Below are 13,523 nucleotides of genomic sequence, written 5' to 3' on the forward strand. Positions count from 1 at the left end.
GTGTGTGTGTATGTGTGTGTGTATGTCTGTGTGTGTGTGTCTGTGTGTGTGTGTGTGTGTGTGTGTCTGTGTATGTGTGTGTGTGTGTGTATGTATATGTGTGTGGTGTGTGTGTGTCTGTGTGTGTATGTGTGTATGTGACCCCCTGTGTGTAGGGTCCTGGTGTGTGTGTCTGTGTGTGTGCTGTGTTGTGTGTGTGTCTGTGTGTGTGTGTGTGTGTGTGTGTCTGTGTATGTGTGTGTGTGTGTGTATGTATATGTGTGTGTGGTGTGATGTGTGTGTGTGTGTGTGTGTTGGGGGACGCAGGGAGGAGGAGGAGGAGGAGGAGGGAGCTAAGCGGGAGCGCGCCGCGTGTGCGCGCTTTAAAGCCCCGCGCGCTTTACCGCAGTATCACTGTACCGCCCGCGCGCTGCGACACTCCGTCCGGTTCTAACGGGGGGAGAATTCGAGAGAAGAACCGAGTCCGGCGCCGTCCATCTTCAGCCCGAAACCCGCGCACCGTCCCGGTTCGGTTCTCCGTTCTGCTGGCTCGCTTTTCCGCCGGTTCCTCCATCTTCAGCTCCCCGTTACGCGCCGGACGTCATGGCCAAAGAGGAGGAGAAGAGCAGCTCGGGCGGCTGGAAGGAGTTCTTCTGGAACCCGCGGACCCACGAGTTTATGGGCCGGACGGCGAGCAGCTGGGGTGAGTACCGGTACCGGCGCCGGGACGGGATGTTCCGGTGACGCGTTACGTAAGAGCGCCGCGGCCGGTCCGGATGGCGGTGCCGGTGCCGGTTCCGGCGCGGACGCGTCGTATTTAATGCATTGTCGGCGGTACCGGGACCCGTTGCGCAATGCGTCTGAGCGCCGCCGTGCGGGTGTGTGTGTGTGTGTGTGTGTGTGCGGGTGTGTGCGTGTGTGTGTGTGTGTGTGTGCGGGTGTGTGTGTGTGTATGTGAGAGGACGGTTCGGCTTCGCCTTCATTTTAGGAGCATCGGCCTGTTACATCAATCTGCGGATCTTCGTGTGTGTGTGTGTGTGTGTGTGTGTGTGCGGTTGTGCCGGTGTGTGTGTGTGTGTGTGTGTGTGTGTGCGGTTGTGCCGGTGTGTGTGTGTGTGTGTGTGAGAGAGAGAGAGAGAGAGAGATTAATAGAGATTGATGCAGATTACAGATTGATGTCGCCTGCGCGGAACCCTTCCTGTGCCCACAGAGACAGTGACGTCACCGGCGTGACGTCACACGCAGGACCCGGGGCGTGGGGGAGGGGGGTCTCACGTTCAGGAGGATGATGGGGGTGGAGATACGGCCGGCAGGATGATGGATGCAGCTGCCGGCGACGCCTAATCCATCTGCAGCGGCAGCGGCGCGGTGAATTTGGAATGAGAAGGTCCACCGTGGCCAGATATCTTCTCACGGTCACCTGGTCCATACTGAGCCGTCTCCTGACCAGAGCAGCTTATCTGGGGCATCTTCAGAGAAGACCTCCTGCTCCTGCACCGAGAGGGACGCGCCAGCCCCATGTCCTCCCCTTTAACGGCAGGAACGTGAACTCTGACCTCACCCCGTCCTCGCCATCCACGCCCGCTTTATTATAACTTCCTGCAGTATTACTGTAACGCGGCGGGACAGATGGCGCCGCTTGGCGCGTCTCCACCACGTCCCCTGCGGCCGGCAGCAGATGGACGCTGACCAGGAACCCGGCAGTCCTTCAGGTGGCGGTGTGAAGATCCTCGGAACGTGTCCATCATGTCCATCAGGATGTTGTGAGGACACGCACCTCAAAATGGGGGTTACGTATCGAGCCGTGAATCATCCGAGATCTCATACAGGATACGGTCCAAAACTGTCCTCCAACAAGCTACTTAACAATCAGATTCAAATGTCCAATTCTAGTTTATTAGTCACGTCCACGGTCGTCCACGGTACGATAGCGGCTGTACAGACCTCAATATTACAAATATTACAAGTATACAATGAACCAATATGCAAATATTGCAAATATAACCAAATATTACACTTTAAACCTCCAACATAAAATATAAAATATGTGTAACAGGTGGGGTGAAGGTGTGCAAATTATACTATATATAGTCAAACTATAAAGTGAAAAAGTTCAGGATTTCTGGGGGTATAGAGTCCAGAAGTGGTTGAGAGTGAAAGTTCTGGAGTGTATTGGAGTTCTATGTAGTGTTGTTGTTGAAGCTCGTATAGCCTGCAGGAAGAAGCTCCTCCTCATTCTCTCTGTGTTGGACTTCCCTGATCGCAGCAGAGAGAAGAGTCCATTGTTGGGGTGGCTGAGGTCCTTCACTGTCTTCCTGGCCCTGGTACAGCACCGCTTGCTGTAGATGGATTGAGGGTCAGGGAGCTTGGTACAGATGATGCGTTCGGCTGATGGAACCACCCTCTGTAGGGCTCGTCTGTCCTGCATGGTGCTGTTCCTGAACCAGGTTGAGATGTTTCCCGTCAGGATGCTCTCTATGGTGCAGGAGTAGAAGTTCCTGAGCACCTTGGAGGGCAGTCTGAAGTCTCTCCGGAGTCTGAGGTGGTAAAGATGCTGCCGGGCCCTTTTCACCACAGTGTTGATGTGACAGGACCATGACAGGTCCTGCGTGATGTGAACACCGAGGTAACGGAAGCTGTCCACTCTCTCCACTGGGCTCCTGTTGATGACAGGGGTCTGGTAGGTCCTCTCCTGCTTGGTACTGAAGACGTTCAGGTGGAAATTGTTCCTTTGGCACCAGTTCTCCAGATTTCCAACCTCCTCCAGGTAGAGATAGAGACCTCTCTAGCTCACTGAACAAGGAACACTTGCATCATTTCCAGAAGCAATGACATCCTTTCTTCTCATTCTCCAGTCCAGAATCCAAGTTGAATTTGCGTTTTTGGTCTGGACAACCTGCACCCCAAGTGTCCATCTCTGCCTCCTTGGGGCCATGGCCCTTCTGTTCTCAGTTTGTTGTGGATGGAAACTCTTCCTCCAGACTTGTCGCTCCACCACGTGGTTTGGGGGCAGGGATTCTATGAGGAAGGAGATGAAGATGACTTCCTTCAGCCTCAATGGATAGTTGGCCTTGTTCAGGATTGCCCCGTCCTTCATGTGACTGGGACGTCACCTGTAAATTAAAATACCATAGCCCTCTGCATGAAGGACAAGGAGAAGGACCTGGTTCCTGGTTTCTCCTTTATTCCTCCCTGAGAGTTTTCTTTACCTCGTCCTTCTAGCCCAAAGTGTCCATCTGTATTTACCACTTGTTTTGTCTTTCTGTCTTCATGGGTCCATAACCTCTTTGTTTCAATTTTGTTAATAAAAACTGTTCTGAACAATTAAAACTAAATCACATTTGCATGGGAATGAGGCAGCCTGGTGCCACCATGGTTCCTGGTGAAAGCCCTGGTCTACACGGCATCAGACTCCTGCAATGATGGAGTTTTGAAGTTGTATATTTAGACTGGCGTCAGCCTGGTGCCACCATGGTTCCTGGTGAAAGCCCTGGTCTACACGGCATCAGACTCCTGCAATGATGGAGTTTTGAAGTTGTATATCTACAGTAGCATCAGCCTCCTGTCCTCATGGTTCCTGGTTAAAGCCCTGGTCTACACGGCATCAGAATCCTGCAGTGATGGAGTTTTGAAGTTGTATATTTAGACTGGCGTCAGCCTGGTGCCACCATGGTTCCTGGTTAAAGCCCTGGTCTACACGGTGTCAGAATCCTGCAGTGATGGAGTTTTGAAGTTGTATATCTACAGTAGCATCAGCCTACTGTCCTTGTGGTTCCTGGTGAAAGCCCTGGTCTACACGGCGTCAGAATCCTGCAGTGATGGAGTTTTGAAGTTGTATATCTACAGTAGCATCAGCCTACTGTCCTTGTGGTTCCTGGTTAAAGCCCTGGTCTACACGGCGTCAGAATCTTGCAGTGATGGAGTTTTGAAGTTGTATATCTAGACTGGCGTCAGCCTGGTGCCATCGTGGTTCCTGGTGAAAGCCCTGGTCTACACGGTGTCAGAATCCTGCAGTGATGGTGTTTTGAAGTTGTATATCTACACTGGCGTCAGCCTGGTGCCACCATGGTTCCTGGTGAAAACCCTGGTCTACACAGCATCAGACTCCTGCAGTGATGGAGTTTTGAAGTTGTATATCTAGACTGGCGTCAGCCTGGTGCCATCGTGGTTCCTGGTGAAAACCCTGGTCTACACAGTGTCAGAATCCTGCAGTGATGGAGTTTTGAAGTTGTATATCTACAGTAGCATCAGCCTCCTCTCCTTGTGGTTCCTGGTGAAAGCCCTGGTCTACACGGCGTCAGAATCCTGCAGTGATGCTCCTGACTTTTTGATCTTAATCTTGGCAGACCAACTTCCACCCCAGCATGCCCATCTTAATCTGGATGTGCAGTGACTCCTGGGATTAGTCGCAGCAGGGGTCCATGGGATGAGATGGGATGGGATGTTATGGTGTCTGGATGTCCAGATGACAGACTGAATCCTGAATTACTAACAAAGTGTTCCCATGTGTGTAGAACCTCAGGAAATGTACACCATAAATCAGAAAGTAAGCAATGTGGACCATTGTGTGAGGACGGTATCTTGGTCAAGGGGACCTCAGTGTCACCTTATCAGTTCAGGATTCAGACTGGCAACCTTCCAGATTTGGGTCCTCTTCCTTACCTGCTAGACAGTTTAACATCCAAACATCAAGCCAGAGGGCAACACTGGATCACCCTGGGTGGGTCATGTTAAGAGTCCAGCTTTTGGCGTGTTACAGAGGCCAGTGGTAGATTCACAAGGTCCACAAGGTGAGCGGATGACTCTCATCAATGTAGAAATGAAGCAGGAGGACCTATCTAGTTCTACTTAGGTTAAGAATGGATTGAGTGGTAAATAAAACCTGGACTGATTTGAGATCAGCCATTTTGTGTGTGTGTTTTTTTTTTTAATATGCTACCAGGCAAAGGTTTGGACGCCCCTATTGATTTATGGGTCTTGCATTTTTCAAGTACAGAACTAAGCTGAAGACACATGAGGTTCTGTAATACAAAATTCCCAAACGAAGCAAAAAGTTGAAGATCTCCAAATCAGGGAGCTCTTCTCTGATGGCAGCATTTCACACTTCTGTCCACCACCTTAAGGTTTCTAGAAGGTTTCTACTTTCTTATCATTCACTCATGTTAATAAGCATAAAGTTAAAGGTAAAAAAGATACTTCAAACATACTTCACTTCCTCCTCATACAACAAATACCAAATGTGTTTCTAACGCCGGATTCTTCAAAATGGCTCCATCTTAGTCTCCAGAACCACCAGAGTAGAGACTTCCAAACTATTTCATCAGTCAATTCAACACCACAGAATAAGGGATTAACCAGCAGATAATACATCAGTGTTGTAGGAATCTGGACTGTGGTCAGTATTTTGGATTCTGGGTGGGGTTTGGGTTCTGGATGGTGGTCACTATTGTGGGTAATGTGGTGGTCAGTATGGTGGGTTCTGGGTGGTGGTTCTGAATGGTGGTCAGTGTGTTGAGTTCTGGGTGGTGTTGTTGGGTTCTGGATGGTGTTGGGTTCTGGGTGGTGGTCAGTTTTATTGGTTCTGGGTGGTGACCAGTATTGTGGGTTCTGGGTGGTTGTCAGTATTGTGGGTTCTGGGTGGTGTTCGGGTTCTGGGTGGTGGTCAGTTTTATTGGTTCTGGGTGGTGGCCAGTATTGTGGGTTCTGGGTAGTGTTGGGTTCTGGGTGGTGGCCAGTATTGTGGGTTCTAGGTGGTGGTTTGTATTGTGGGTTCTGGGTGGTGGTCAGTTTTATTGGTTCTGGGTGGTGGCCAGTATTGTGGGTTCTGGGTAGTGTTGGGTTCTGGGTGGTGGCCAGTATTGTGGGTTCTAGGTGGTGGTCTGTATTGTGGGTTCTGGGTGGTGGCCAGTATTGTGGGTTCTGGGTGGTGTTGGGTTCTGAGTGGTGGCCAGTATTGTGGGTTCTGGGTGGTGGTCAGTTTTATTGGTTCTGGGTGGTGGCCAGTATTGTGGGTTCTGGGTAGTGTTAGGTTCTGGGTGGTGGCCAGTATTGTGGGTTCTAGGTGGTGGTCTGTATTGTGGGTTCTGGGTGGTGGCCAGTATTGTGGGTTCTAGGTGGTGGTCTGTATTGTGGGTTCTGGGTGGTGTTGGGTTCTAGGTGGTGGCCAGTATTGTGGGTTCTGGGTGTTGGCCAGTATTGTGGGTTCTAGGTGGTGGTCTGTATTGTGGGTTCTGGGTGGTGGCCAGTATTGTGGGTTCTGGGTGGTGTTGGGTTCTAGGTGGTGGCCAGTATTGTGGGTTCTGGGTGGTGGCCAGTATTGTGGGTTCTAGGTGGTGGCCAGTATTGTGGGTTCTGGGTGGTGGCCAGTATTGTGGGTTCTAGGTGGTGGCCAGTATTGTGGGTTCTGGGTAGTGTTGGGTTCTGGGTGGTGGCCAGTATTGTGGGTTCTGGGTTGTGGTCAGTTTTATTGGTTCTGGTGTTCGGGTTCTGGGTGGTTTTTGGGTTCTGGGTGGTGGCCAGTATTGTGGGTTCTGGGTTGTGGTCAGTTTTATTGGTTCTGGTGTTCGGGTTCTGGGTGGTTTTTGGGTTCTGGGTGGTTGCCAGTGTTGTGGGTTCTAGGTGGTGGTTTTTTTATTGTGGGTTCTGGGTGGTGGTCTGTATTGTTGGTTGTGGGTGGTGATGGGTTCTAGGTGGTGGCCAGTATTGTGGGTTCTGGGTGGTGTTTTTTTTATTGTGGGTTCTGGGTGGTGGTCTGTATTGTTGGTTGTGGGTGGTGATGGGTTCTAGGTGGTGGCCAGTATTGTGGGTTCTAGGTGGTGGTCTGTATTGTGGGTTCTGGGTGATGGTCAGTATTGTGGGTTCTGGGTAGTGTTGGGTTCTGGGTGGTGGCCAGTATTGTGGGTTCTGGGTGGTGGTCAGTTCTATTGGTTCTGGTTGGTGTTCAGGTTCTGGGGGGTGGTCAGGGACAGAGAGAGGAGAGGAGGAGGTTTATTTATCCTCATTTTCTGAGGTTATATGTAGGGTACAGATTTGAAAACCAGGACTGTGGCTGCCCACAGCTCACCAAGGTTATGGTGAAATGCAGAGGACACGTTTCGCCGTGTCACCGTGGCTGTGCTTCACTTTCACTTCAGGGTGGATGCTGGTGGACGAGGGAGTTGTGGAGATGGAAGGGAATGTGATGAGCTGCAGATAAAAGCGGGGCGTGCAGATAGAGGAGCGGAGGAGAGGGTGAACGGGTTTAGTGCTAAAGAGGATTACGCCGGGTCTGTTCTGACATTTGGTCAGTAAAGGGGGGGGTGACACGCAGGATAAGTGGAGCCTCCCCATAGGTGGAAATGTGGGTCACACCTTCTGCTGATGGCAGGACGTAAGTGCAAAAGCACACACACACACACACACACACACACACGAAAACACGGACACACCCAGCAAAGTAGCGACGCACCGTGTTCCATCTCAGAATCACACAAGGAAATGAAATTTCAGATTTTATTGTTGGGAAGGCGGGGCCTGCGGGACACGCCTGAAAACGAGACGATGGCACGTCTACCGTATTGTTAGTGTAACACAGCAAAACGGTGTTAAGTGTTCGACCTTCAATAAGATCCTGAAACCGAAACGATGTGAATGAAGGGGTGTGTTTTAACCCTTGTGCGATGTGTGTGTGCGATGTGTGTGTGTGTTTCAGGCCTCATCCTGCTCTTCTACGTGGTTTTCTACACCTTCCTGGCGGGAATGTTCTGCCTCACCATGTACGTCATGCTGCTCACACTCGATGACTACCAGCCAACATGGCAGGACCGCTTGAGCACTCCAGGTACACACACACACGCACACACACACACACACACAGCAGGACCTACATTCATGGGCATCACGTGACCTGTAAACGACTCTGCTGTGTGTAGGCATGATGATCAGGCCAAAAATGGATTCTCTGGACATAACGTACAAAATTGAGGACACGGAGAGCTGGGACAAGTATTCGCAGGCCCTGGACAACTTCCTGGCGCGTGAGTATTAACCGCGTCGGGCGGCGTGGCCGCACGCATCGCTGAGTAGGACCAGGAAGTGACACGTGACCCCAGGCGTCCCAGTTCTTTGAGAGCCTTTGTCCCCCTCGCCTCCCTGCAGCCTACAACAACACACAACAGGTCCTCACCAACGACGCCTGCGAGCCCGACAAGTACTTCATCCAGGAGGACAGCGGAGACGTGCGGAACAACCCCAAGCGCTCCTGCCAGTTCAACCGCACCCAGCTGGGGGACTGTTCCGGAGTCCTGGACCGCACCTTTGGCTACCAGGCAGGCCAGCCCTGCGTGCTGCTCAAGCTCAACCGGGTAACCAATCGGCGGGCATCACCGGGGACGGGGACACTGTTTCACAAAACGATAAAGTAAAAAGTAAAAAGTGAAGTGATTGTCACATGTGATACACAGCAGCACAGCACACGGTGCACACAGTGAAATGTGTCCTCTGCATTTAATCATCACCCTGAGTGAGCAGTGGGGACGGTGCTTTGCTCAGTAGCACCTCATTGGCACCTTGGCAGATCGGGATTCGAACCGGCAACCTTCTGATTACAGGGGCGCTTCCTTAACCGCTAGGTCCTCACTGCCCCATAAGACCATCAGACAGTGGACGTTCCAGTTCCAAAGTCCATAATTCTCACCTACAAAATCCAGCACACGCCCCCCGCGTCTATTAAAGTGTCTCCACGTCTCCACTGGCTTACATATTTTTTCTGGAGTGGGCTGATGATCTCGTCAGGTACTTGGTCTTTCTGAAGAACCCTCCACAGGCTTGACCAGTGAATAGAATTGGATGAGTCCCTCAAAGCCTGGAGGTCTGGACACAACATCTCCAACCTCTGGTTGCTCGCTGGTGCTCATGGTGCCATTGTAGGTGTGGCTGAAGATTTCAAAAATAGATTATTAATCTGTTAATAATTAATTTACTCCACCTCCTGTCCCCAGGTCATCGGGATGCTGCCTGGGAAAGACGGTCAGACACCGTACGTCACCTGCGGAGCAAAGGTACGAAATTTCGTTCCCACTTTAAGCCTCCAAGAGACCGTCCAGAAATATCCACGGTCTGTTCTTTGATGACCTCTAACGCCAGTGTGCTGCTCCTCTGCTCCTTTACTGCTTCATCTTCACGCTTTATTGTCAGAGGTACAAAGTTGGACCAGACGAGTGGGTAAGGATGGGTGTCCGTAGAGAAGCTGTAGACTCAGCCCCATCACCCTGTCCGCCTCTAGATAAGTAGAGAGTGGTGTAATGAGTAGAAGAAGATGAGATCTTAGCCACCAGACACAGGATGACCGCTGATTACATTGTTCTGTAGGGTAGAACCCTGCAGCAGAAGGAACCCGAGGTTCTAGCTGGCCTGTGTGTTTTATAGTCCGCCTTGTTTCTGTTCCCCGCAGAAAGAGGACTCTGATAAGATCGGAGAACTGGAGTACTTCCCCCCGAACGGCACCTTCAACCTCATGTACTACCCGTACTATGGCAAGAAGGCACAGGTAGGACCACAGATACCGGAGCACGAAGACCTGACCAATCAGACAAGGTCCACGAGAGGCCGTGTTCTGATTGGTCAGCGTTTTCCAATGTGAAATAGTTGATTGATTTGGCAGTCAAGCAGGGTGAGAAGAACTGGAGCCTTTCAGAGGCTCTCATTGGAGAGCTGGGTGGTTTCCATCCCTGGTCTGGAGGCACTTTGTAGCAACACCAAAACATATAACTTCATATAACAGCATGAACATGAGCAACCACAAAGATGATCCAAAGGAGAAGAGTCTGGAGGAAACTGCACAGACAGCTAATATAGAGGATTAATTCAGCAGAGTCATAGACTCAAAGAGAACTTCAGTTAAAGGTCTTCATTTGAAAATACACTAAATGTCAGGCTTTAGCAGTCAGATCTGATGTGATGAGGAACATCATGAGGAACTCGAGCCACCCAGGACATCAGCTTTCTGTAGATGATTCACCTGTGGACTTCCCGCTGTGTCTGTAGGTGAACTACTCCCAGCCGCTGGTGGCAGTGAAGTTCCTCAACATCACCTTCAACACCGACGTGAACGTGGAGTGCAAGATCAACTCCAACATGATCACCCAGTTCAGTGAGAGGGACAAGTTTGCGGGACGCGTGTCCTTCAAACTGAGGATCGACAAGAATTAGAGTCCCATCTACCTGCTACGTACCTGCCATGACAGACACACACACACACACACACACACACACACACACACACACACACACACACTTTAAACCAACAGTTACAAATTTAGATATGTTACTCCACACACACACACACACACACACTTACACACTCAATTTGCACGCATAAATGCTCCCTCTAGCACTGTTTTCTGCCCAAACATCTCCCCACGGTGTAGTGACTGCCCCTCCCCAAGTCCCCTGTTAACCCCTTCCTGTGTTACAGTGCACCAAGGAGGAGGCTGGGAAATGTAGTGCAGCCTCCTGGTTGGTTGGCCCTCTCAGAGGAGGAGCTGTGTGTGTGTGTGTGTGTGTCTGTGTGTGTGTGTTGTACATGTCGATCATCTCTTTCAAACTCTTTCAGCTCTTTCCACCATCCATTGACCAATGGGCGTCCTCACCCGATCACACGTGACGTCCCACGGCATCCAATCAGAGCAGTGCAGGGAGGGGCCAGATGGAGGAGGGAGAAAGGGGAGGGGTTAGGACAGTAGTTGTGGGTCATTGCAATTAGCCAGAATGAACCTACTTCCTTGGTGGCATCAGACCCACACCCTGCGTGGAGCTCGGGACTGTTTCACAGTCCACGTCCACGTGTCTGACACCCCTGAGTTCTGCATGAATGGCTTCATTCAGACAGGTTCCTCTAACCGGGTTTCCTTGTGTTTTATTGATATATCTATCTAATCCCTTTAATCTGTAATCCTAATCTGGGGACAGACTCTCCTCTCCTCTCACCCCTCCCTGCTGCCGTTCTGCCTTCTCTTCTCCTCCATCCCTTTGTGTCCTCTGCCATGTTGTCAGTTCTTCTGGGGGCACCAGAATTGTCCCCTCCACGCCGGGTTGGTGTGTTTTGTATGCTTTGACCGGGGTCTGAGGAACGAGACCAAATGTCGGCAGTGGGGGAAAATGAACCGGCTTCCAGCACAAATCGTGACATTCCCACCTCGCTGCTCCGACCTTTCTCTTGATTTGAAATCAGACTTCTTTGCTCCCCGTTAATTTATTTAATTTATTTCCTTATTTATTTTTACAGACATGCACATATTTATTTGTTCGTTCATTGAAGAAGTGTTAATGAAACTGACCTCATTTATACTTAACCTATATAATGCTTGTTCATTTTGTCGAAATTTATTATGTAAGTACTCTTATTCTTGTTTATGGCTGTTTCATTGCACCGTGCTACGCTTGCATTCAACACACACGCACAGAAACGAGCTTTTTTTACTAACCGGACACACCCACCCCCATTCCCAGCATGCAAAGCTCTGAATGGTGCAAACAGTAACCCGTATTCCGGAAAAAATAACGGCGTAGTGTGCATTTTGAACTCGACGTAATCCATTTCTACCAAGAATCAGCCATGTCTCCTCACGCCTCCCTCACAGGCACACGCCCGTGTACCGTCCACGTTTTTCCTGTGTCTCCAACCCAGAGATGTCTTTAAGCAATATCCTGTACATATTGCAGGGGTGAATAAAGGTCTTAATAAAAGACAGAGTACGTTAGAGTAGGAACGAAGGGGGACAGGTGGTGGGCGCGCTTAAATTTCCTTTCCGAATTTGCAGGATTTGCCAATGGTAGTTTTAAAATAAACGTGTATGATGTGTAGATGATGAACAGGAGCAGTATTTGAGTGTTTTTATTCACGTCCTTTTTTCCCTTCGTTGGTTTTATTCTGTCGTGTAGCGATGGACACGTTAGCGTAGTCGCACGTTAGCTAATTGCTAGCTGGCCCGCTACAACAGCACACCTGGGCCCCGGCGCTAATTGCCGTGCGGCTAGTTAGCGTGGCGCCAGTTAGCCTAGCCGCTCTCGTTCAGTCTAGTTAGCCTAGCCGATTAGCCACAGTTAGCACTAGTCCGCATGATGTGGCTTTAGCGAGGCCGGGCGCTTGTTAGCATAGTTTATGTTGAGGTAGCACACGTTAGCGGGGCGTACCTGTGTTTGGTGGGTGCAGGTGGACGTTCAGGGGCCTGTCTCTGCAGCAGAAGTGCATATCTGGATTTTTCTTTTTATCGATTGTCGTGACCGCGCTACGCAGACGTACGACTGCGTGTTTGTCGGAATCCGATCTGCGTGGCCTTTTTCGGCGAAACTCCCCGCGTTCCCATCGGCCGTAAGAAATGTTTACAAAAAGCAAGTGAGGCGTAGCGCGACTCTTACACCGCACTTTTCTCCCAGCACGACCAACACTCCGGCCATTCGCCCGTACCGACGCGTCCAGGACAGGCAATAAGGCGACGGGGACGGTTTTTACTTGGCGTGTCCCAGTCTCGCTGCATGGACTACTTCAAATCAAACGATACGCGTGACTTCATGCACGTCTGGACCAAAACCAAAAAACGTCTCCTCCAGAGGGTCGGCCTTGAGTTGAAACACACCAAAAGTGGTCCCCGTGGCAACCGGCCGTCTGCCCCGCCCTACATTCCGATGCGACGCCGGTACAGCCGAGTAGGAAGCATGTGCCTTCATCGTTTCCGGAGCTGAGTCTAGTACCTGTTCACTGCCGACACACACACACTCACACACACACACACACACACACACACACACACACACCGCCCCCCCCGCTCACACTCGATCGGAACTGTGCTCGCCCTCTTCACCCGTACTCCCCATCTCCTCCATCGTAAGAATGTGGTAGCGGCGACTTTTCGTTTCTCTCGGTTGGGTTACTGTAAACGCGTACACTACTCCTTACATACTAGATGTAATTAAAGAAGAAGTTCAAGATATCATTATATATTGCCTGAATAATACAAAATTGTGGAAACCTATATTCAAAACAAGAATATCATTGTAAATGAAAAAAGGAAAGTGAGAACTAATAATAATAATAAAACATTTTGTGTTTAATACGCTTCGGCTCATTCTTCGTATTCTTTCTGCGAGACGGGAGAGGGATGATGACCCCTGACCTTTGACCTGTGGTGTGGTAACAGGTGAGATGAGAAAGCTGCGTGGCGAACATCTGCAGCGCGCCAGAGGGCTGATATAACCGCGGCGCTGCTGCCTGCTTTACGTAATTTCAACACACACACACACACACACACACACACACACACACACACACATTCATGAAATGATGACCGTGATGGCAGGTTCCTTCAGATAGGAACTGAGGTTACATAACCATCAGGGCGTTTATATAACCGTAAAAACCCCAACATGGCCTTCCAGCAGTTGCCGGGAGGGGGCATGTGTGTGTCAGGTGTGTGTGTGTGTGTGTGTGTAGTTAATCGCTTGGCTTTAATCCCATTGACTCTAATCCAGCCCAGAGAACACACACTTTGTCCTGGCTCAACTAACCT

At 50.4% G+C, this 13,523-nt stretch overlaps 1 protein-coding gene across 2 annotated transcripts; it reads left to right on the forward strand.

The window, feature by feature from the left end:
- Positions 1-341: 341 nt before the first annotated feature.
- On the forward strand, positions 342-13,072 carry atp1b2a (ATPase Na+/K+ transporting subunit beta 2a). Of its 2 annotated transcripts, XM_028967075.1 has the most exons (8): positions 342-682; positions 7,670-7,798; positions 7,890-7,994; positions 8,116-8,321; positions 8,958-9,017; positions 9,154-9,180; positions 9,410-9,505; positions 10,003-13,072. In XM_028967075.1, exons 1-8 carry the CDS (start codon positions 583-585, stop codon positions 10,165-10,167), a joined length of 888 nt encoding a protein of 295 aa, XP_028822908.1. In that variant the 5' UTR covers positions 342-582; the 3' UTR covers positions 10,168-13,072. The 2 variants fall into 2 exon arrangements, with proteins under 2 accessions (XP_028822908.1, XP_028822909.1); XM_028967076.1 differs by lacking the exon at positions 9,154-9,180 and having other exon boundaries at positions 344-682.
- The last annotated feature ends 451 nt before the right edge of the window (positions 13,073-13,523 follow it).

The sequence above is a fragment of the Denticeps clupeoides genome, unplaced genomic scaffold (assembly GCF_900700375.1).
Source record: "Denticeps clupeoides unplaced genomic scaffold, fDenClu1.1, whole genome shotgun sequence".
In the NCBI taxonomy this organism is placed as follows: Eukaryota; Metazoa; Chordata; class Actinopteri; order Clupeiformes; family Denticipitidae; genus Denticeps; species Denticeps clupeoides.